The sequence below is a fragment of the Talpa occidentalis genome, unplaced genomic scaffold, assembly GCF_014898055.3.
Source record: "Talpa occidentalis isolate TD23 unplaced genomic scaffold, MPIMG_talOcc4v2.1 talOcc4.5, whole genome shotgun sequence".
NCBI classification, from domain to species: Eukaryota; Metazoa; Chordata; class Mammalia; order Eulipotyphla; family Talpidae; genus Talpa; species Talpa occidentalis.
The window spans coordinates 64,663,213-64,684,552 of NW_023604861.1; the positions used below are offsets into that span (position 1 = coordinate 64,663,213).

Here is a 21,340-nt window from a genome sequence, read left to right on the forward strand (position 1 = left end):
GAATATAATAAAAGCAGTTACTGGCACACAAATGAAGATATCTAATGATATTCGGTATTAACTAGCTGTTCCAGTTAGTCTCTTAAATTTGGGAAAACACAAACAGGTCTTTAGAATTGACTAGGTAAGTAGGAAATGTAAATAAAATTCATGTGTACAAAAGGCTATTCTTTTTTTTTTTAATAATAAATTTTATTGTTATATTCCCCATACAATTGCAGCCCCCCCCATTCTGACCCCAATCCCTCCCTCCCGCCCCCACCCCCCTAAAAGTGTCTCTGCTTCATAGTTTTTTGTTGATTTTGATTTTCACTTTCTTATAGTTATTCATTTTCCTGGTCCCTTATTTAAGTTTTCTAGATTCCTGCTATGAGTGAGACCATCCGGTATTTTTCTTTTTCTTTTTGGCTTATTTCGCTGAGCATGATCCCTTCCAGCGCCATCCATGTTGCTGCAAATTGCATGTTTATCTTTTTTGAATGCTGAGTAATATTCCATGGTATATATGTACCACATCTTCTTGATCCAGTCATCTATTTTTGGGCATTTGGGTTGTTTCCAAAGCTTAGCTATTGTAAACAGTGCTGCTATACACATAGGGGTGCAGGTGTTCTTTGGAATTGATGTTTCTGTGTCCTTTGGGTAAATACCTAGGAGTGGAATTGCTGGATCATATGGAAGCTCTATGTGTAGTAGGTCCAGAAATCTCCACACAGCTTTCCATAGTGGTTGGACCAGTTTGCACTCCCACCAACAGTGCAGAAGAGTTCCTTTTTCTCCACACCCTCGCCAACATTTGTTGTTGCTAGTTTTTTTAATATGTGCCATTCTCACTGGTGTAAGATGGTATCTCATGGTAGTTTTGATTTGTATTTCCCTGATGACAAGTGATGTTGAACATTTTTTCATATGCCTGTTGGCCATTTGCATTTCCTCTTCAGAGAAGTTTCTTTTTAGCTCTTCTGCCCATTTTTTGACTGGATTATTTTCTTTGTTGTTGTTGAGTCTCATCAGCTCTTTGCAGATTTTTGTGATCAGTCCTTTATCATTAGTGTTGGGTGCAAAAATGTTCTCCCAGTTGGTGGGGTTTCTCTTTGTTTTTGTTATTGTCTCTTTTGCTGTGCAGAAGCTCTTTAATTTGATGTAGTCCCAGCTGTTTATCTTTGCCTTCACTATCACTGCTTTGGGTGATGTGTCTGTAAAGATGTCTTAGTGATTCGCCTATATTTCCTTCTATATATTTTATGGTTTCAGGTCTTATGTCTAGTTCTTTAATCCATTTTGAGTTGATTTTTGTGTATGGTGTGAGGTAGTGGTCAAGCTTCATTCTTTTGCATGTAGCGACCCAGTTTTCCCAGCACCATTTATTGAACAAACTTTCTTTGCTACAATGCATAGTCTTTGCTCCTTTGTCAAAGATTAGTTGACCATAAATCTGTGGGTTTATTTCTGGATTTTCTATACGATTCCATTGGTCTGTATGTCTGTTCTTGTTCCAATACCATGCAGTTTTGATGATTATGGCTTTGTAGTATAGTTTGAAGTCTGGGAGTGTGATGCCTCCATTCCATTCTTTTTTTTTTCAGGAGAGCTTTGGCTATTCGGGGTTTTTTGTGATTCCATATGAATTTCATCAATAATTGTTCTATTTCTTTGAAGAATGACATTGAAATTTTGATTGGAATAGCACTGAATCTGCATATTGCTTTTGGAAGGATGGCCATTTTAATAATGTTTATTCTTCCAATCCATGAGCAGGGGATGTCTTTCCATTTCTTTGTGTCTTCTTCTATTTCTTTTAACAGTGTTTTATAGTTTTCTTTGTATAGGTCCTTTACCTCTTTTGTTAGATTTATTCCCAAATATTTGATTTTTTTTGTTTCAATAACAAAAGGGATGGTTTTTTTGATTTCTTCTTCCTCAGATTTATTGTTTGTGTATAGGAAGGCTACTGACTTTTGCGTGTTGATTTTGTATCCTGCCACTTTACTGAACTGATTGATTACTTGAATTAGTTTTTCTGTGGAGTTTTTGGGGTTCTCTATGTATAATATCATATCATCTGCAAATAGTGATAGTTTGACTTCTTCTTTTCCTATTTGGATTCCTTGGATGTCTTTCTCTTGTCTTATTGCTCTGACTAGGACTTCCAGTATTATATTGAAAAGCAGTGGTGAGAGTGGACATCCTTGTCTTGTTCCAGATCTTAATGGAATTGCTTTCAGCTTTTCACCTTTGAGAATGATACTGGCTGTTGGCTTGTCATAGATGGCCCAGTAGGCTATTCTTTCGTGACTAACTTGTGAAAATGATCATGTTACTCTTGAAAAATAATGAGTTTAGGGGAGGGGCGGAGCAACATGGCGGCGAGGAGACGCTGCGAGTAAGATCTCCCATTAAAAAAAGTTAATAGGGAGGAAAAGCGGCAGGTCCCAGTGAGAAGTGGGACACGGAAGATAAACGGGTGACGCCAGCGAACTGCCCAAAGAAGAAAGTGGCCATAAAAGAGGACTAGAAGGGAGGGAAGCGCAGAACCCTGCTCCCCTCCCCCGCCCACAGAGGCAGCACTCTCCCACCCGGCAGAGAGGAGGAAACAACAAACCAAAACGGCCCACAAGAACAAACGACAGAGCAAGCGGGACTGTGAGTGGAAAGGAACTATTGCAGCCACCACACCCCGTGAACGGGAGCTGAGGCGAACCTTGCAGGATCCGCCGCTGCGGTGAGCGAAAGGCTCCTGGCGCCATTAGAGAAGAACAAAGACCCCGGGAGACCGGCACACAGCCCGGGCTGCCGGTAAGCTGGCACGGAAACGCGGCGCGCTCGGGGAGCTTGAAAAGCAAGTGCAGACCTGGATCGCGGCTGCCCAGGTCCCGCGCCTGTGACCTAGGCTTGCGGGGAGACGCACGGAGGTCCTCACTGAGGTGAAGGTCCCTCCCTGAGTGAGCAGGAACCAGGCGCCCAGGCACGGGAGCTGTGCAAAAGGCGCCATTCCCGCGCCACTGAACTGGGCTACAGCCCGCATCCTGGAACTGAGGGCTTTGAACTGAGACCCGGGGCACGAAAATTCGGGGCGTGGGTTCTCCACGACGGTGGGGCACAAGGCAGACACAGCACCCCAAAGCTGTTGAGGTGTACCCTACCATTCCCGCTCTGTTCTCTGTCCCACGGGGTGGGGGAGGCGAAAAACAGCCCCCCAAGGACAATAGGAGAGATCTCTGGCGCCACCTAGCGACCAGGAAAAAAAAAGTCACTAACACCCTATAAAACAGGACATTTCTTAAGACTGCTTGAAAAGGGCAGAAGGTTTCTGGAGGACCCAGTGGCCAGCCGGGAAGTTATTCCACGCCAGGCCCCTTCCGACCAGCAGTCTGAGCCCACAGAGGGAGCAGGCACCCACGTCCGGGGCAGACCGGGGGCGCAGAAGAGTGTGCCTGAAACCGGAGGCGCAGGGACTGCATCCCGCTTCGCCATTTGAGAACAGGGACATTTCTTCAGTAAAAACTGCCTAAAACCAGCAGAAAGCTCCCCCAGAAGACAGAGATGGCTCCTGGAAGAGCCAGAGGGGAGCGGAGAAGTTCACCCAAGATGTCAGTCAGTCCGAGCAACACAGTGTCCCAACGCATACGACAAATTAGAAAACAGACAGTAGGGAGTAGAAGAACCACACGCAACCTAAAAACTCCTCAGGAAAGAAGCACACCACAAAAAGAAAACCACTCCCCAGATTGCAACGACAGCAACTTGGAAGAACTTCTGAGCCTTCCAGAAAGAGAATTTAAAATTGCCATGATTAAAAAAGTGATAGATCAGAAGAAGGAAATTGAGTCCCTAAAGAGGGAAGTAAGAGAAATGCAGGAGATCAAAGAATTAATGGAGGAACTAAAGAACTCTGGGAAAAGCAATGAAAGCAGAATAGATGAAATGGAAGAACGAATAAGTAATCTTGAAGACACAGAAATAAAAAGAACCAAAACAGAAAAGGAAAGAGAAGTACGAAGGAAAAAGAATGAAGAAAGACTTCGGGAACTATCTGACTCCATGAGGAAAGGAAATATAAGAGTTATAGGAATTCCAGAAGGAGAGGAGAGAGATGTAGGAACAGAGAAAATATTCATGATATAATTGAAGAGAACTTCCCAAATGAGAAGAAGGAGCTGAAAATTGATATACAAGAAGCAAGAAGAACACCAAACTTCCACGACGAAAGGAAAAACACAGCAAGACACATAATAGTAAAGCTCCAAGAATCCAGGACAAGGAAAAAATAATGAAGCTGACAAGAGGGAAGAAACAGATAACATTCAAAGGAAAACCAATCAGGCTGACATCAGACTTCTCTGAAGAAACACTACGGGCAAGGAGAGAGTGGAGGGACATAGTCAACAGACTCCAAGAAAACAGATGCCAACCAAGAATACTCTATCCCGCAAAGCTCTCTTTCCTCATGAAGAAAGAATATGGACCTTCCCAGACAAAGAGAAACTCCGGAATTTCATTGCGACTAAACCCCCACTCCAAAAAATACTACAAGGAATCCTAAAGCCAGAACCTCAGAGGGACGAATAACAACGAAAGAAGACCAAAAAAAAAAAAAAAAAGTTATTAAAAGAATAAATAAATAAAATCAAAGGAAAGACAAACATAATGGCAAATACAGATGCTAACATATCAATATTAACTCTAAATGTAAATGGACTAAACTCTTCAATAAAAAGACACAGAGTTGCAGCCTGGATTAAGAAACAAAACCCAACCTTTTGCTGTCTCCAGGAAACACATTTAGCTACAAAAGATAAAAATAGGCTCAAAGTCAAAGGATGGAAAACAATCCTACAAGCAAATGGGCCAAAAAAGAAAGCAGGAACAGCTATACTTATATCAGATAAAACAGACTTCAAACTCAAAAAAATAAAAAGAGACCCCAATGGTCACTACATTATGATTAAGGGGACAATACTTCAAGAAGAAATAACACTCATTAACATATACTCACCAAACGAAAGAGCACCAAAATATATCAGACAACTGTTGTCCTCTCTGAAAACAGACATCAGAGAAAACACATATGTAGTGGGAGACTTCAACACACCACTATCAACAATGGATAGATCAACAAGACAAAAAATAAGTAAAGAAACTAAAGCTCTAAATAAGGACCTAGAGCATTTGGGCTTAACAGACATCTATAGAACACTAAACCCAAAAAAACGGAGTACACATTTTTCTCAAGCGCACACGGATCATTCTCCAGGATCGATCACATACTGGGCACAAGACAAACATCAACAGATACACCAAGATTGAAATCATACCAACCATCTTTTCTGACCACGAAGGCATCAAACTAGAAATAAATCATAAAAAGAAGGCAAGGAACTTTCCTACCTCATGGAGATTAAAAGCCACACTACTGGAAGACCACTGGACTAACGAGGAGATCAAAGAAGAAATTAAAAAATTCTTTGAATTGAATGACAAGGAGGACACCAATATCCTAAATGTATGGGATGCAGCAAAAGCAGTAATAAGAGGAAAATATATAGCAATAGAAGCTCACATCAAAAAACAAGAAAGAACTCAAAGAAACAACCTAATCTCGAAGCTCAAAGATCTAGAAAAAGAACAACAAAAAAACCCCAGAACCAGTAGAAGAAAAGAAATAATAAAACCAAAGCAGAAATAAATGAAATTGAAACTAAAAAAACAATCCAAAAGATCAATGAAACCAAGAGCTGGTTCTTTGAAAAAATAAATAAAATAGACAAACCCCTAGCCAGGCTCACAAAGGAAAAAAGGGAGAAAGCACAAATACACAGAATCATAAATGAAAGAGGAGAAATCACAACGGACACAGCAGAAATCAAAAGAATAATCAGTAACTACTATGAACAGTTATATGGAAACAACCTCAACAATCTAGAGGAGATGGACAAATTCCTACAACTCTACAATCACCCAAAGCTAGATAAAGAAGAAATAGAACACCTAAACAGACCAATTACAAGCAGCGAAATTGAAATGGTAATTAAAAACCTCCCCAAAAACAAAAGCCCAGGACCTGATGGATTTACAAATGAATTCTACCAAACATTCAGAGACGAATTAGTGCCTATCCTTCACAAACTCTTCCAAAAAATTGAGAAGGAAGGGACAATACCAAACACGTTCTATGAAGCCAATATTACACTAATACCAAAACCAAATAAGGACAACACAAAAAAGGAAAACTATAGGCCAATCTCCCTAATGAACACTGATGCAAAAATCCTCAATAAAATTTTAGCTATCAGAATCCAACAATGTATCCATAAGATAATTCACCACGACCAAGTTGGATTCATTCCAGGGGCACAAGGATGGTTTAACATCCGAAAATCAATCAACGTTATCCAACACATCAACAAAAAGAAATATAAAAACCATATGATAATATCAATAGATGCTGAGAAAGCTTTCGACAAAGTGCAACACCCATTCATGATAAAAGCCCTTGAAATTCTTGGGATACAAGGAACATACCTCAACATCATAAAGGCCATCTATGACAAGCAACAGCCAGTATCATTCTCAATGGTGAAAAGCTGAAAGCAATTCCATTAAGATCTGGAACAAGACAAGGATGTCCACTCTCACCACTGCTTTTCAATATAATACTGGAAGTCCTAGCCAGAGCAATAAGACAAGAAAAAGACATCCAAGGAATCCAAATAGGAAAAGAAGAAGTCAAACTATCACTATTTGCAGATGATATGATAATATACATAGAGAACCCCAAAATCTCCACAGAAAAACTAATTCAACTCATCAATCAATTCAGTAAAGTGGCAGGATACAAAATCAACACGCAAAAGTCAGTAGCCTTCCTATACACAAACAATAAATCTGAAGAAGAAGAAATCAAAAAAACCACCCCTTTTATTATCGAAACAAAAAAATCAAATATTTGGGAATAAATCTAACAAAAGAGGTAAGGACCTATACAAAGAAAACTATAAAACACTGTTAAAAGAAATAGAAGAAGACACAAAGAAATGGAAAGACATCCCCTGCTCATGGATTGGAAGAATAAACATTATTAAAATGGCCATCCTACCAAAAGCAATATACAGATTCAATGCTATTCCAATCAAAATCTCAATGGCATTCTTCAAAGAAATAGAACAATTATTGATGAAATTCATATGGAATCACCAAAAACCCCGAATAGCCAAAGCTCTACTGAAAAAAAAAGAAGGAAATGGAGGCATCACACTCCCAGACTTCAAACTATACTACAAAGCCATAATCATCAAAACTGCATGGTATTGGAACAAGAACAGACATACAGACCAATGGAATCGAATAGAAAATCCAGAAATAAACCCACAGATTTATGGTCAACTAATCTTTGACAAAGGAGCAAAGACTATGCATTGGAGCAAAGAAAGTTTGTTCAATAAATGGTGCTGGAAAACTGGGTCGCTACATGCAAAAGAATGAAGCTTGACCACTACCTCACACCATACACAAAAATCAACTCAAAATGGATTAAAGAACTAGACATAAGACCTGAAACCATAAAATACATAGAAGGAAATATAGGCGAAACACTACGGGATTTGCACATCAAAGACATCTTTACAGACACATCACCCAAAGCAGTGATAGTGAAGGCAAAGATAAACAGCTGGGACTACATCAAATTAAAGAGCTTCTGCACAGCAAAAGAGACAATAACAAAAACAAAGAGAAACCCCACCAACTGGGAGAACATTTTTGCACCCAACACTAATGATAAAGGACTGATCACAAAAATCTGCAAAGAGCTGATGAGACTCAGCAACAACAAAGAAAATAATCCAGTCAAAAAATGGGCAGAAGAGCTAAAAAGAAACTTCTCTGAAGAGGAAATGCAAATGGCCAACAGACATATGAAAAAATGTTCAACATCACTTGTAATCAGGGAAATGCAAATCAAAACTACCATGAGATACCATCTCACACCAGTGAGAATGGCACATATTAAAAAAACTAGCAACAACAAATGTTGGCGAGGATGTGGAGAAAAAGGAACTCTTGTGCACTGTTGGTGGGAGTGCAAACTGGTCCAACCACTATGGAGAGCTGTGTGGAGATTTCTGGACCTACTAAACATAGAGCTTCCATATGATCCAGCAATTCCACTCCTAGGTATTTACCCAAAGGACACAGAAACATCAATTCCAAAGAGCACCTGCACTCCTATGTTTATAGCAGCACTGTTTACAATAGCTAAGCTTTGGAAACAACCCAAATGCCCAAAAATAGATGACTGGATCAAGAAGATGTGGTACATATATACCATGGAATATTACTCAGCATTCAAAAAAGATAAACACATGCAATTTGCAGCAACATGGATGGCACTGGAAGGGATCATGCTCAGCGAAATAAGCCAAAAAGAAAAAGAAAAATACCGGATGGTCTCACTCATAGCAGGAATCTAGAAAACTTAAATAAGGGACCAGGAAAATGAATATAAGAAAGTGAAAATCAAAATCAACAAAAAACTATGAACCAGAGACACTTTTTGGGGGGTGGGGGGCGGGAGGGGAAGGATTGGGGTCAGAATGTGGCGTTTGCAATTGTATGGGGGAATATAAAAATAAAATTTAATATTTAAAAAAAAAAAAAAAAGAAAAATAATGAGTTTATGTTTAACATTAGTGTTGTAATACACTAAAACCCACTTTGTAAGCATAACTTTTCTGTACACAGTAATTGTTTTTCATATAATGCTTCAAATATGAAGTTATCAAAAGTTAGTATTAACAGACAAATATGCAATGGAAACACATTTATATGAAAATTACCTAAAAGACAGCAGTAAAATAAATATATTAAAAATGAATAAAACGAAAATATTTACCACTTCTTCTAAAACAACTAGCTACCATCAACTGCCACTTTACTTGTGTAGGCCTGTAAAAGAAATAAATTATATAAAATTAGAAATGAAACAAAAATAATCTGATATATAGAGCTATGTATCTGTACAATTACTTTTTGACATTTGATTAGGTCAAATCAATAGTATAACTATTGATTGTTCGCTATCATATTTATATTGTGAAATTTAAATTTAAGAGTTCTTCTGTCTAGTTCACACATTTATTTAGATACTCTTGTGAGAACACATTTGGCAGAAGACCACTTCTTTCTATTTTATGATTTTTAAAAAAGATTTATTTATTCATGCATACAAGAACTGGGGCGGGAGGGTGAGAGGATTCATCAGAGACAGAGCGGTGAACAGAACAGGCAGATTGACTGAAATACACTGCTGAGGGGAGCAGCAGCGAGACAGGAGAGGTCTGCCATGCCATGTGGGTATTTCCCCGGCCGGCCGGGATTGTACCTGCGCTGCAGAGGCTGCGCTCAACTGCCTGTGCCACCAGGGAGGACCCTCATTCTATTTTAAACACTATCATTACCTTTGCCATAATCTTATGCTTAAACTTAGTATCTAAGACTTAGAAATGTAGGCTTATGTTTGTAAAATTCCGTACCCAAGAGGCAATTCTGATCTTATGTTTGAACAAGTAGGCTTCAACTATAGAAAAAGTAAAAAAGAGTTCTAGTCATCCCTTTTTTCCCTATAAAAAGGAATTAATTTCTTTTCTAAGTAAAAAAAAAAAAAACATAACCATGATTTCTAAAGACTAGTATTAAAAATATCTAAGAAAATAAAGATTTAAAGAAATTAAAAACCAGGGAATAATTTAATGCTCTTCTCACTTTTTAGACTCTCCCTTCCATTTACCTGATGACTTCAAAGACTATATATAGTCTTGGTTCCTATTCAATTTGATGGCAAACCTATCAACTTTTGAATTAAAGAACTTTGGGTTTAAATCACATCCCTGCTACTTAACCTCAAATTCACTGCCTACACAGACATCCAATTTGACCTAAATAAAATACATAACTATTTATGTATTTTATTTCCTCCTTAAACTCATCATCTCCTCTCCTGCTGCATGATAAACCCAAGATCCAAGAAACTGTTACAGAAAAAAAAGGTCAAGAAATTGGAGGTCTCGATCTCACCAAGGAAAAGCAGATTGGAAATTGGGGAGTATGTAAGTTGGAAGGAAAGGAGGTTATGTTCAAACAGCTGGATGATGTAAGTTTTTATTGGTATAAATGTGCTGGGTGATAATCAGAATCGGGTAAGATCTAGGAGGCTAAATAGCAGTGGGGTAAAGATCAGTGAAGTTAGGGAGGTCAAGACTTGTGAGGTCAAGATTATTGATGAGATGGAGAAAAAGCATAGTAGGCTAGGTTAGGAAATAACTGCAGGTCAACAAATGGCATTCACAAACAGGAGTCAAGGATCGAACAGTACTAGTTGGAGTAAAGGAGGAAGGATCTTCCATGAGCTAATGGCTAATATTAGGCTTAATATTAAGTGTAAAAAGAAATTTATAGTGTATTACTTATCCAGCTTTAGTCTCCAGTATAAAATTATAAACTAAAAACTGTCCCTCTATGCTGGCAATTAGTTTTATAATTCCCAAAATATTTATATAAAGCAAATGCCATAAAAATTAATTGCCTATTACAAACTCCATACAGAGATTACTTACATTATTAAGCATTCCTTTATTGTTCAATGATTAAAAAACACATTTTATATTAAAATTCAACTTACCCAATAAAAAGCAGAGCATTATGCATTATTTTTGAATCAGACATATACAAAATATTCTGATATGAAATTTATGATACCTTTAAAAGCTTAATTTTTAATATACAACATACATTAATTATAAATTGAAACCAACGTAAATTTTTTCTATTAAGACTCTTTCAGAAATGAAACACTATCCTAAGACTGAAGATAGTCAATTTCTGACTAATAAATAATACTTGTTTGCTCGCTGTGACTTTGAAAAATACATAAAGGTATTTTTAAAAACTTTTACATAAAAGGAAAATGTTTATTATAATAAAGACCAAGTAAAATGGAACATAACAAGAAAGTGGAAATAATGCAAGAATGTTCATTACAATTTGCTCAAGAACATGTGTCTATCAGATTCTAAGTCTAGAGAGAAAATCAAATCCCAACACATGATATTTAATTAAACATAAAATCTTAGTAGTTACTTACTGTATAAGAGAAGCTCTTTCAAAGTACTGAATGGCTTTTTCACAAAACTGGGTGTCAATATAATAGGCTCCAAGCCACTCAATGACTTCAATGTTAGAAGGGAAATACCTATATGACTGGAAAAAGTATGGAAAATGAAAGTAGTATCAGTGTACTCAGTTTACTTCCTGAGCATTTTACCTAAAATGGATTTATTTAGCCAATATGAAGTTTCTTAATAAAAATGTATGTGCTGTCAAAAGCACTTTACAAGCTTTGAAACCATACAAGATTTATAAACGAGATTTGTTTAATGCATTTCTCAATTATCTATAAATATCTCTACATTTTGATATACGATCTGAGACAAATAAAGCATGTAATAGAATCAAAAAGAGGTGAACATGATATTTCAAGAGAAAAATGCATTTGAATTTATTTCATTTTGTGAACACTAAAAGCTAATAAAATTAAAAGCTTTACATTTCATAAATGCTTTAAGTATTTTAAAAGTAATAAGAATTTATAAATTTGAAAAATTAAACGACTTGTTTTGTCACAATTCATAAGAAGCTAAAAAATAGAAGGGAAGTCAGATTATACACCTACCTCATAGTAATATTGAAATGCTTGGGATTTATCTCCTTCACTATCATATAATTCTCCTAGTTTAGACAAAGCTCTAGAATCTGTTGGAACAACGCTGATCAGTTGCATTAACCATTCAATAGCTTGATTGGGATCTTCCATTAGTTCATATCTTGAGTAAGTCCAGTTAAGGATAACACAATTTTTAAAAATTCATTGATCCACAAACAAACCTAAAAACAATATTATTATAAAAATATTTCTTAGCCAATAGTAATGTGCTATTTAATACTGTTTACTCTGGATTTCTTCAGCAATGAGGATGCAAGATGGGGTAGTGTTAACAATAATACATATCTATATATGTATGTACATAGATATACATATATCTATGTAACTATCTATACACATATATGTACATATATCTATATAAAGATAGATGTGTATATATGTACATGTATCTATATAGATATACATATCTATCTATATGCTTTGCTTTGCTTCATTACTATCCACGAAGATCAACTTTCAAATTTCTAGTGGAATTGTTTGCCATTGTATTCAAAGCATAGTCAAAATTTGTCCTTAATAAAAATACCTGAATGCTGTTTTTGATTATTCTACCTCTCTTCATATACTGAACATATTAGAGAATAGTTTCCATCTATTTTCCTGAGTTTCCTTAGTTAGATTTAAACCAAAGATAGGGAATTCTCTCTGAAGCTTCTGTATATAGTAAGTTCTTTGCATACACTCAAGTAATTTATTCACATCAATAGTAATTGGCTACATACTATGTGTTTTTTATATTAGATACCTCAATGATATTCAAAGTTTTATTGAATCTTGTTTTTAATGACAAATGTGATAACAAGAAAAAAATGAAAATAAAGAAATGTATTCAAAAAGCCTCAAACATATTAATTGTTTAATTGGATCTAAATTGCTCATGAACTGGATCGCACAGATCAAGACATTAGCATTTCAGAGAAATTACATAGATAGTACAAAAAAGCTAAAAGGAGTAACTATGTAGTAATCTCTTCTAAAACTAAAACTTTTTACAAAAGTTATTTTATCCACTCCATCAAAAGTATAGCAGATAGTACTTAAAATTAATGATATACTTTATAATCTACTTTTTCCTAAACGTATTTGCATACAATTTACATCAAGATAATGGGAACCTAAAACCTACATAAGACTATAACCTTTTCAATGTTGTTGTCAAAGCATATTATTTTTTAAATAAGGAGTGAAATTAAAGTTGTTTTTTTTTTTTTAAAGATTTTTTTATTTATGCATACAAGAGCTGGAGTACAGGCCAGAGGCATGGGGGTTGAGAGGATTCACCAGAGACAGAGTGGGGAACAGAAGAGGCAGATCTACTGAAATACATTGCTGAGGGGAGCAGTGGGCGAAATAGGAGAGGTCTGCTGTGTCATGTGGGTTGCTCCCTGGCCAGCCGGGGATCGAACTCATGCTGCAGAGGCTGCGGACAGCTTCATAGGCTGTGTCTTACCCCCTTGCGCTACCAGGGAGGCTCAGAAATTAAAGTTTTTAAAAAGAGTCGGAGGTATTAAAAAACATTAGCAAATTTTGGTTTTTCTAAAAATGGGAAGGGAGAAACTAAAAAAAGCTAAGAGTTGTAGGAGAAAATAACACAAGCAATGTTTTATATTTCAATATTTCTCAGAATTCAGAAAATAATACTGGCACATATGATACGAAGTCAATAATTACTATTGAATAAATGCAATGAATGAGTGAATTTATATAAACATTGCATACTTTTGAGGGATTAAAGCTTTGGGAGAGTTACATTCATTAAATATATATGTCAGCCAAAAGAAATTACCCAAATTTTATCAATAGTACTGATCAATAATAAACAATTATTTCCTTCTCGTTAGTTAAGTTACTGCTTCAAAGATACTCTATCAGATTCAGAGTTAATATATATTCTAAAGCATCTAATTTATATCCAATGAATAGCTTATGTGTACTCAAAATATGATACTCAACTATTCAATTATTAATCCCCCAAAATAGTAGTTTTGACCTTTAAATATTTCCTCTTATAGTGCAAATGATCTTTTAAGACAGTATCACTCAAATACATTCTCATAACATATTGAGAGTTAAGTTTCAAGATATTTAGAAATTCTTCACTGGTTAAAGCTATTTAATAATTGGTATTCAATCATCAGTTGAATGAATTAATAACTGTTTAAAGTTTTTCACATAAGATACACATTTGCTATCTGGTAAAGAACTTGGGCACTGTTTCTTAGGATCGCATGAAGTTTCAGGAAACAGTCCAAAGCTTCATCAAGCCGGTTGAGCTTCTTATATGTAAGGCCTTAAAAAGAAAAAAAAAAAGTTACAAGCACTATTACTGGTAGCAGTACTCTTAAAGTAACAGAATGAATCTATAAATATATATAAGTATTGATCCAGAAAAAATAAATAGGAACAGAATTTAAAAAGAAAGAAGGGGGCGGGTGGGAGGGGGCGGGACGGGACAGGGATTTTCTCCCAAGGTTTTGCAGATACTAAAACATGCTGTAAAGTTTTAGTGTTTCTTAAAGTGTGATAGGGGAGTAGGAATAGACAAACAGACCAACAGAACAGAATAAACAGCTCAGAAATCAATGCAGTTACAGAGAGCATTTAAAATCAATGAGGACTGGGCCTCCCCGGTGGCGCAGCAGTTGAGTGCTGGGCTGCGAAGCTGCAAGCGGCCTCTGCAGCACCAGTTCAATCCCCGGCTGCTCCCCAGCCACCGGGGGAGGGTCCTACATGGCACGCAGACCTCTCCTGCCGCCCGCTGCTCTCCTCAGCAGTGTACTTCGGTCCTTCTGCCTGCTGTGCTCCCCGCTCTGGCTCTGGTGAATTCTCTCACCCTCCCGCGCTTCTTTCTGACTGTACCCAGTGCATGTATAAATAAATAATAAATAAATAAATCAATCTTTAAAAAAAATAAAATCAATGGGGACTAAGGAACTAATAATAAACAGGGTCAAAGCAATTGACTATGTTGAAGAAAAAAACAATAGATTCCTATCTTGAATTTATTCCAATTTTGAGTAAATTCAAATTATATTTTAAAGCTAAACAGAAGAAAAAACAAAATTGTAAAAGCATGAAAAGAACATAGAGGAAAATGATTTGATAATGCTTGGGTAGGAAAGATTTTCACAAAGCAAAAAACAAATGGAGCTGATGGAGAACAAGAATAGAAAAACTGGAAAAGAAGCCTCACAAGACTAAAACCTGACTCACACAAGGAGGCGGGGGTCGAGGGGAATAACATGACCATTAACCCAGCTGTAGAGGTCGTGACCCTTAGGCACCAATGCCTTATCACAAGGCATGATAGCCAAACAGGATCAGACTGCTATAGGGAGTGGAGCACAGACCTGGGGGTAAAGATATGGAGATTGGGCCCACCCTGGAATCTCTGGTCCCTTTCTAGTTTTGCCTGTTACCCAACATCAGCAACAAGCAGGCCACTCCATGGAGGAGTGACCCCTCCCAAAGGGAAAAGGACTATATCAATGCAGTCTCTGCACAGGTTCGGGGCAGCACTCCCACTGCCCACCTGTGACTATGCAGGTGCTTTTTTTCACCAACTCTCTCCCTCTGCAAGGCAGCAGCCTCCGGCCTGCCTGTGACCTGTACCACGCTGGGACCTCTTCACTGACCTCCCTCAGTGGAGACAGCTCTCCTCAAGGCTGCCCACTTGCAACCATGCAGGCCTCTTTCAGCAAAACCTGTCCCTTTCCCTAATAAACCTGTTCTTTAACTATAACTAACGTCTCTGTCTCATAGAGAAATGTGCCTGGGGAACACGCCGCGTGCCATTGAAACGGGAGCTCTGGTGAAAGCTTTCCCAGAGTGAACCCAAGGATCCCACACTCCACAAAACCCCATCAGAGCCACACATTTACAAAAAAGCCAAATTTGACTATGTGAAAAAGGATTAGCAAAATAAATGATTTACAGTTAAAAGTCAAACAATGGTCTAGGAAAAGTATTTAAAGCTTATTAAGAGAATAGAAGAATTTATATCTTGGCAAGTACATTGCTGCATTCTTTATTATTCACTTCCCCCTGCCAGTAATGCTCTTTTACCAGATACTGAAGTCATACCCTCCTTTCCATGTAATATGACTGCTAACATCAGCTGGGGAGGCTCTCAGGGACGATCTCCTGTACTCCAGCTCAAACTGCTAACTCCCCAACTTCCTCCCAAACCAGCCAGGTCTTTTCTCCTTCAGGTGAGAGATTTAAAGCCTTCTCTGAGAGAAAAACCCAAATGACTGATGAGCAATTCCCCAGCAAAAAATTCAGACAGGTAGCCTTTTCCAGGGGGCCAACCTATAAATCTCCCTAGTAGCCTCAGAGATCCCATCCATTTTAGCTGCAAACTCCTCAGTATGAGGTGACAGGCCAGGATCAGTAGATATCTAAAGGAAATAGCAAAAGTGAGGAAACAAGAGGAGGCAGGTGGTGAGGTGGGAGTCGGAGAGGGAAGAGGCCTAAAGAAACATGGTAGAGGATTATTGGGGCACTGGTGGTGGGCAGGGTTTGAAAATATACATTTGTAGAGGTATAAATCAATAACTTGCAAACAGATTTGAAATTGTTCATAATTAAAAAGGAAAAAAATGAAACGTACCCCCCCTTACATATACCCTATTAGTTAGGCAAAAACTGAATTACAATATTTAATATTAGCAGGAGGGAAATCAGTCTCATAAACCATGGTGGAAACAGAAATTTTTAGAGGGGAATTTGGACATCTGTCTGAATTTCACATGTGCATAGCTTTTTAGTCATTTAAAATAATCTATAATCTGAGAATCTTCAACCTTTGTTACAAGAAGGTTAACTCCTCTTCCTAATCAGCTGGAACTCTTCAAGCGAAATAAAAGAAGATAGAGAGATTGCAAAACAAAAAAAGGAAAAAAAAGTGAATTTTTGCCTGTTTCACTTACCAATATTATAAAGTGCTTCCGTACAAGAAGAATCATTTCTTAAAGCCTCTTTATAAAATTCAGCTGCTTTCTCATAATCACCATTTGCAAAAACTGTGTTTCCTTTATTAGTAAGAGCTGAAGGATTATATCTATCAGAATTCACAGCTAAATCTGCATAGTTGCTGGCTTGTGCAAATTCATTTTCCTAAATACAACAAAAAATATATAGAGATTATTTGAAGTTCATCAAATATCTTGACTGTCAAAAAATTATACATGATAGAGTTTCTGAGATTACAGAGAAGATAAATCTTTTACAAATCATGGTGTTTATAGGCTTATTCTACAAATATTTGTAATCATCAAATTCTTTCAAGTAGCCAAGTTTCTTACGACTGACTTCTCCACAATCTCTTCATTTGAATAACACTATTTAAATGTAGGCGGTTCCATTTTAACAAAATTTCATGTTATTATTTTACTGCAATTCTACCTTTTTCAAACCTAAAGCATTGAATACTACAAAGGCAGAACTAGATGTAACACATTATTGACCAGTGGCTCTGCTCAGCTGACTGAATCTAATCATTCTTTTTATTCTTTAAAAAATTTCTTGATCTCCTTATATTCATCAGATTTAATACAGATTGGATCAATAATTTAACTATTTTTACACAACTCACAAATTATTTTCTAAATTCAAAATGTACAAAGCTATAGTGGAGACTAGTCTTTACTCCCCTTATCCCCTCTCCCTACCTGTCCTTCAGAACTGAACTGCTAGGAATGTGCCAGGTCACAAGTTTGGGCTGTCAGTTCTCTCTGCAAATTATCATGAGTTGAAGAGAGAGAGACACTCCACCCAAATTCAGAACCCCTTTCTGGTGAGCAGGCAATATCCAAATGACTGGTTAATGCAGACGTACAAAAGGCCATAACCCCCTACCCCCTCCATCTAGCTAAGGGGCCAGCACCGTGTCAGGGATATTGTGTCATACATGACGTCATATCATGACGAATATATATGTCAAAGGGATATTGCAAGGGGTACCCAAGCACCTGCTAGGAAGGAAGTCTAGTGAAATCCAGCTGGTCCCAACAGGTGCTTAGCAACCGGGTCCTTAAAAGTTGAAAATGGTTATTATGGGCTGGATCCATTGTCTTGCACAACCTTTACTCAATTAGCATATAATTAAGCTTGTGGTTTCCTGCAAGGACCACTCAGTCATCAAGAATCACCAAGATAATTTCCACTGGACCAAGTAAGGGGAGAAAAAGGGAAGAGGCCAGATTCTAAGAATCAAGCAGATATGGGGTGAGGGTAGGAGGAAGGTATGTCTAATTAAAGAGACTCCATCCAATCTAGAAGGCAGGAACCATAGAAGTCCAGCCGCTCTAGATCCTGGGGCAGATCTCTTGTATTCTGAGAGACTACCCAGCAGAGTATCTTGTACTTTAACTTTTAATAAATTCTGTGCCTTGCTATCTTGGTACTATGTGAAATTCTTTTCTCGCAGAACACCAAGGACACTCAATTCTTTCTGTCCCCTAATAGAGTTGGGTAAGGCCTTATGTGACTGCATCACAGCCCAATTTCTCTCTCAACTCATGATGCTTCCTACCCTTCTCCTTGAGGTAATTTTATCATCCCATATTTCCTCTTTGTGCCTTCCTTTACTTCAGAGATCATACTACCTCCTTTCTTTTCCTGTCTTTTTGATGTCATTTTTATTCTTGCCCCCTACACGAATATATATGCCAAAGTTAGTTCTCAGTTCTGTGCTATGCTCTTACACTCAGAGAGATTATCTATTGTCAATTAGTACAAGTTGCTAAAACAAAATAATATAGACTGGTATTTTTTTTCTCACAGTTCTGGTGGTTGGGAAGTCCAAGGTCAAAATCCCAAAATTCCATAGTGTGTGGTAAGAACCTGCTTTTCGGTTTTCAGAGAGCCTCCTTGCTATGTCCACACATGGTTGGGGTTGGGGGAAGTGTGTGTGAGTGGGGGAGGAAGAGAGACAGACAAACCTCATCTAAACCTAATTTTCACCTCACATTGGTTAAGACTGCAACACATGAGAGGGGACACAAACATTTAGTCAATAACATCTATTTATTTATTTTTTTAAGATTTATTTATATATGCCTACAAGAGCTGGGGTGCAGGCCAGAGATGCAGGGGTGAGAGGAATCACCACAGACAGAGTGGGGGAACAGAACAGGCAGACTGACCGAAATACACTGCTGAGGGGAGCAGTGGGCGAGACAGGAGAGGTGGAACTCACGCTGCCGAGGCTGCGGATTGCTTCATGGTGCAGTGCTTTAACCCCTTGCACCACCAGGGAGGCCCTCAATAACATTTATTATAAATGTCTTAACTTCTAGAGAGACCATCATCAAATTTTATATCTAACCCTGATTTCCCATCTGAGACGAGTTCCACATGCCTCCTAGACATTTCTATTTGCATGAATGTATAATGATCACTGCAAAATTTTTCAAAAATATATTTAAAAGCAAATTCAGCACCTTTCCCCTAACCCACACCCTCCTCTGGACATGCACATGGCACCACTTTCCTCCCAGTAGGCCTAACACACGAGTTCGATCCCTGGCCAGGGAGCTACCCACATGGTGTAGCAGACCTTTCCTGTCTTGCCCACTGCTCCCCTCAGCAGTGTATTTCAGTCAATCTGCCTGTTCTGTTCCTTGCTTTGTCTTTGGTGAATGCTCTCACCCTCCATACCTCTGGCCTGTACCCCAGTTCTTGTATGTATAAATAAATAAATCTTAAAAAAAAAAAGATTAGAAATGTAGCTTAACTACACTTGATTCATCCCCTACAGTGATCCTTTCCTCCCAGTGTTCTTGTTTGTTTCTTCTATTAGTCTCCCCACAAATGCCTCTTTCTGTCTAGTGTGTATTCTGATCTTTAAGGTCAAACTTCTCTATGAAATCTTCCTTGAGGCCCTAAATCAAATGTTACTTTCTGAAGCACTATTTACTGTTCTCTACTTTTAACTAGTATTCTTTTCTTTTTTCCTAGTCTGTCCAACTGCCTGCTTTGTTTTAAATTCAGAAACTCATTTCTTGATGTGAGCCCCTATTGCTATATATTTTCCTCTTATTACTGCTTTTGCTGCATCCCATACATTTAGGAAATTGGTGTCCTCATTGTCATTCAATTCAAAGGATTTTTTAATTTCTTCTTTGATCTTCTCATTAGTCCAGTGGTCTTCTAGTAGTGTGGTTTTCAATCTCCATGAGGTAGGAGAGTTCCTTGCCTTCTTTTTATGGTTTATTTCTAGTTTGATGCCTTCATGGTCAGAAAAGATGGTTGGTATGATTTCAATCTTGGTGTATCTGTTGATGTTTGTCTTGTCAAAGCAGTGATAGTGAAGGCAAAGATAAACAGCTGGGACTACATCAAATTAAAGAGCTTCTGCACAGCAAAAGAGACAATAACAAAAACAAAGAGAAACCCCACCGACTGGGAGAACATTTTTGCACACAACACTAATGATAAAGGACTGATCACAAAAATCTGCAAAGAGCTGATGAGACTCAACAACAACAAAGAAAATAATCCTGTCAAAAAATGGGCAGAAGAGCTAAAAAGAAACTTTTCTGTAGAGGAAATGCAAATGGCCAACAGGCATATGAAAAAATGTTCAACATCACTTGTAATCAGGGAAATGCAAATCAAAACTACCATGAGATACCATCTTACACCAGTGAGAATGGCACATATTAAAAAAACTAGCAACAACAAATGTTGGCGAGGATGTGGAGAAAAAGGAACTCTCCTGCAAACTGGTCCAACCACTATGGAGAGCTGTGTGGAGATTTCTGGACCTGCTAAACATAGAGCTTCCATATGATCCAGCAATTCCACTCCTAGGTATTTACCCAAAGGACACAGAAACATCAATTCCAAAGAGCACCTGCACCCCTATGTGTATAGCAGCACTGTTTTACAATAGCTAAGCTTTGGAAACAACCCAAATGCCCAAAAATAGATGACTGGATCAAGAAGATGTGGTACATATACACCGTGGAATATTACTCAGCATTCAAAAAAGATAAACACATGCAATTTGCAGCAACATGGATGGCACTGGAAGGGATCATGCTCAGCGAAATAAGCCAGAAAGAAAAAGAAAAATACCGGATGGTCTCACTCATAGCAGGAATCTAGAAAACTTAAATAAGGGACCAGGAAAATGAATAACTATAAGAAAGTGAAAATCAAAATCAACAAATAACTATGAACCAGAGACACTCTATGGGGGGGGGGGCGGGGAGGGGAGTGATTGGCGTCAAAATAAGGGGGTTTCAATTGTATGGGGAATATAAAAATAAAATTTATTTAAAAAAATAAATTCAGAAACTCCCTTTTAGTGAGCTTTAGACCTTTGGTATTTCCCATAATTGATCTCTAGTAGATGTTCAATGTATGCTTAAGATGGAGATGATATTCTATAACCTTTCATAAGTCTTTAACCTAAGATGTCACTTTATTAGTAACAAAGAGTTGATATCTATATCTCTAGCTCATTTCCTAGATCTACACTTTGTAATTCTATGATGTGATGCCATCACCACAATCTCTCCCCGTCTTCTCCTTCTGCGATGGTCCTCTCAGGTG

The 21,340-nt window shown here is 37.7% G+C and overlaps 1 protein-coding gene across 3 annotated transcripts in view; it reads right to left on the reverse strand.

The window, feature by feature from the left end:
• IFT88 (intraflagellar transport 88) overlaps positions 1–21,340 on the reverse strand; it is a 156,565-nt gene that overhangs the window by 54,910 nt on the left and 80,315 nt on the right. For all 3 annotated transcript variants that reach the window (XM_037527358.2, XM_037527361.2, XM_054701801.1), the window contains 5 exons: positions 16,708–16,894; positions 13,958–14,066; positions 11,726–11,876; positions 11,138–11,253; positions 8,891–8,943 (listed from right to left, as the gene is read on the reverse strand). In XM_037527358.2, coding sequence (XP_037383255.1) covers positions 8,891–8,943; positions 11,138–11,253; positions 11,726–11,876; positions 13,958–14,066; positions 16,708–16,894 — 616 coding nt within the window. The remainder of the gene's footprint in view (positions 1–8,890; positions 8,944–11,137; positions 11,254–11,725; positions 11,877–13,957; positions 14,067–16,707; positions 16,895–21,340) is intronic.